Here is a 2,179-nt window from a genome sequence, read left to right as displayed (position 1 = left end):
CTTAGTTTTACAAGTGATTTTATGGATGATTTTGTTGTCGTCTTCTCTAGTTGCATGAATGCTCGATTCTTTTGTCAATTTTTGTTCATCGCTTTGGACCATTCCGGGTAGATTTCCTTATCGTATTAAGTGCTTACAATCACTCCAAATATGTTGTGCTTGAGTTGTGATAAAGCCAATTGTCAACGTGTTCTAATGTTCTATTGATGCTGAGGCTAAAGCCTTTGTTGTATTGATGGAACTTGTCCTTCATCATCTACGACGAGTGTTTGCTATTTTTTTCTCTGAATTATATGGTTCCATTTATTGAATGAATAATAAATTTTCCTTTAAAAAATATCAATTTTTTTTTACAATAACACTAAGTAATCCTTAAAACAACTTCTATATATTATATATATGTATATATTGTTTTTCCTTGCTTTGAAATCTATTCTCTCAATTAACCTCACTTTCTTCTTAATTTGCTTAACCTTTCGCTTTCTCAATGCCTAATAGAACCATGCTAGGCAACGCTAGCTCTGCTGAGACCTCCAATCCAATCACACCATCAGTTTCTAGCGAAACCTCCCAAGAAATTACTCATCCATTTGTATGCTACCGCTGCCCTAAAAGGTTCACTTCAACGTATGCCTTGGGAGGTCACCAGAATGCGCACAAGAAGGAAAGGAATGAGGAGCTTAGGCTCTATAACGAGCGACGCCTCGCCTTGTCAAGGCAGTCGACAGTTCCAGCTGATGGTAGAGCCAAAACAAAAAGGGCGCTAGCAGTACTGACTAATCAGTCATCAACGCCGAGCTATGGCCCTATGGTGCAATTTCTGCCTGTGGTTCCACTTCCTGGTTTTATGTGCATGTATGCTAATCCAAAATCACTAGTGTTCGTGCCTGCTGGGTTCGAATATGGTCGAACAAGGGCTGGACTCAATGGCAAAGAAGTCCCATATGAGGGTTCTCATCAAGAAAACGAAAAGCGTCATCCTTATAACAGGCCTCTGGATATCAAACCAATGGCGATGAAGCTGTATCCGAATGAAGAAAGGTTTTTTGGGCCAAAAACTAAAGAAGATAATGGCTGTTCCAAGGAGTACTACTCGGTTTCAACAACAAACAATGTTGGTCCACATGGTGAAGCCTTAATCAATGAAAGTAGGGAAGATGATGCTGATCAGAAGAGTTCAAAGGTGGAGGAACTGGACTTGACTTTGAGGCTCTAAGAAAAAAGATGGAAAATACTTGGAAAAAGTGAAGATGGCTAAGGGCATCATACATGAGAATCTGATGTACGTAAAAGAAAGTAAATAAAACTTATGGGGGGCAACAAAATGAGTGGCCCTCAAAGATATGTCCAAATTTTCTTTCTTTTTAACTTGTCAGCTAAGTTCTTCATTTACTTTGTTCTTAACTTGTAAAAGTAACAGCTTCCGACAATGGTTACTATATTATATATGTATGCTTTAATTTCTTCCAAATTTTCTTGCTTTATTAGTTGATGTCTTTAGCTTTTAACTGGAGGAAAAAAAACCCATTAATAGCTGATAATAAAGTTAAGCTTTGCCTATATTAACATAATTCCAGGCCTTGATCATTTACAAAAGTGATTTTTGAATATATGTGTGGAAAACAAAATTACATCTGATTGTTGCATCTGACTCGATAATTGCTATCACATGGGTCCTCAAGGAAAACGGAAGGTCGTAGCATTTATGGGAGATTTTTAAAGACATCAATAGAAGAAAATTGAAAATTGGTCATGTTGATTTTTTCCATGTCCCTATAGAAGCTATGGTGGATGCTTTAGCAAATGCATCCTTCTTATTTGTTTAAGGCTTGGTGGTAATTATGCCCATTTTTTCTTTCTTTCACATCTTTTCTATTGCTTCTCATTTGCTGCCTTTGTACTCATGCTTATACCCTATGGTTTTCTTTGCCTCAAAAGTCGATATTTTAAAATTATGACTGTAAAATTTAATTAGATTCGAATCTCAATACTTATGATTGAACTTTTAAATTAGTGAACATTAAATTTAGATACGAATCGATCGATTTTTTCTGGATTTTAAATGTGTTTTCTTCCCCATCATATTTCAAATCCTAAAACTTTTCTTGGGTTTGTTAACATTTTGAGAGAGAAGAAAAAAGTGAACCAATTAGCTAAAGCAATAATAAAAACATAACGC

General features: G+C 35.9%; 1 protein-coding gene across 1 annotated transcript; it reads left to right on the top strand.

Annotated features, from left to right (window-relative positions):
* The first annotated feature begins 502 nt into the window (after nucleotides 1-502).
* LOC107930472 (uncharacterized) lies at nucleotides 503-1,216 on the top strand. Its single transcript, XM_016862142.1, has one exon. It carries the CDS (start codon nucleotides 503-505, stop codon nucleotides 1,214-1,216), a length of 714 nt encoding a protein of 237 aa, XP_016717631.1.
* Nucleotides 1,217-2,179: the final 963 nt, after the last annotated feature.

Source organism: Gossypium hirsutum, chromosome A01 (genome assembly GCF_007990345.1).
Source record: "Gossypium hirsutum isolate 1008001.06 chromosome A01, Gossypium_hirsutum_v2.1, whole genome shotgun sequence".
Lineage (NCBI taxonomy): Eukaryota > Viridiplantae > Streptophyta > Magnoliopsida > Malvales > Malvaceae > Gossypium > Gossypium hirsutum.
Note: the sequence above shows the minus strand (reverse complement) of the source record. Positions and strands in the feature narration are given on the sequence as shown.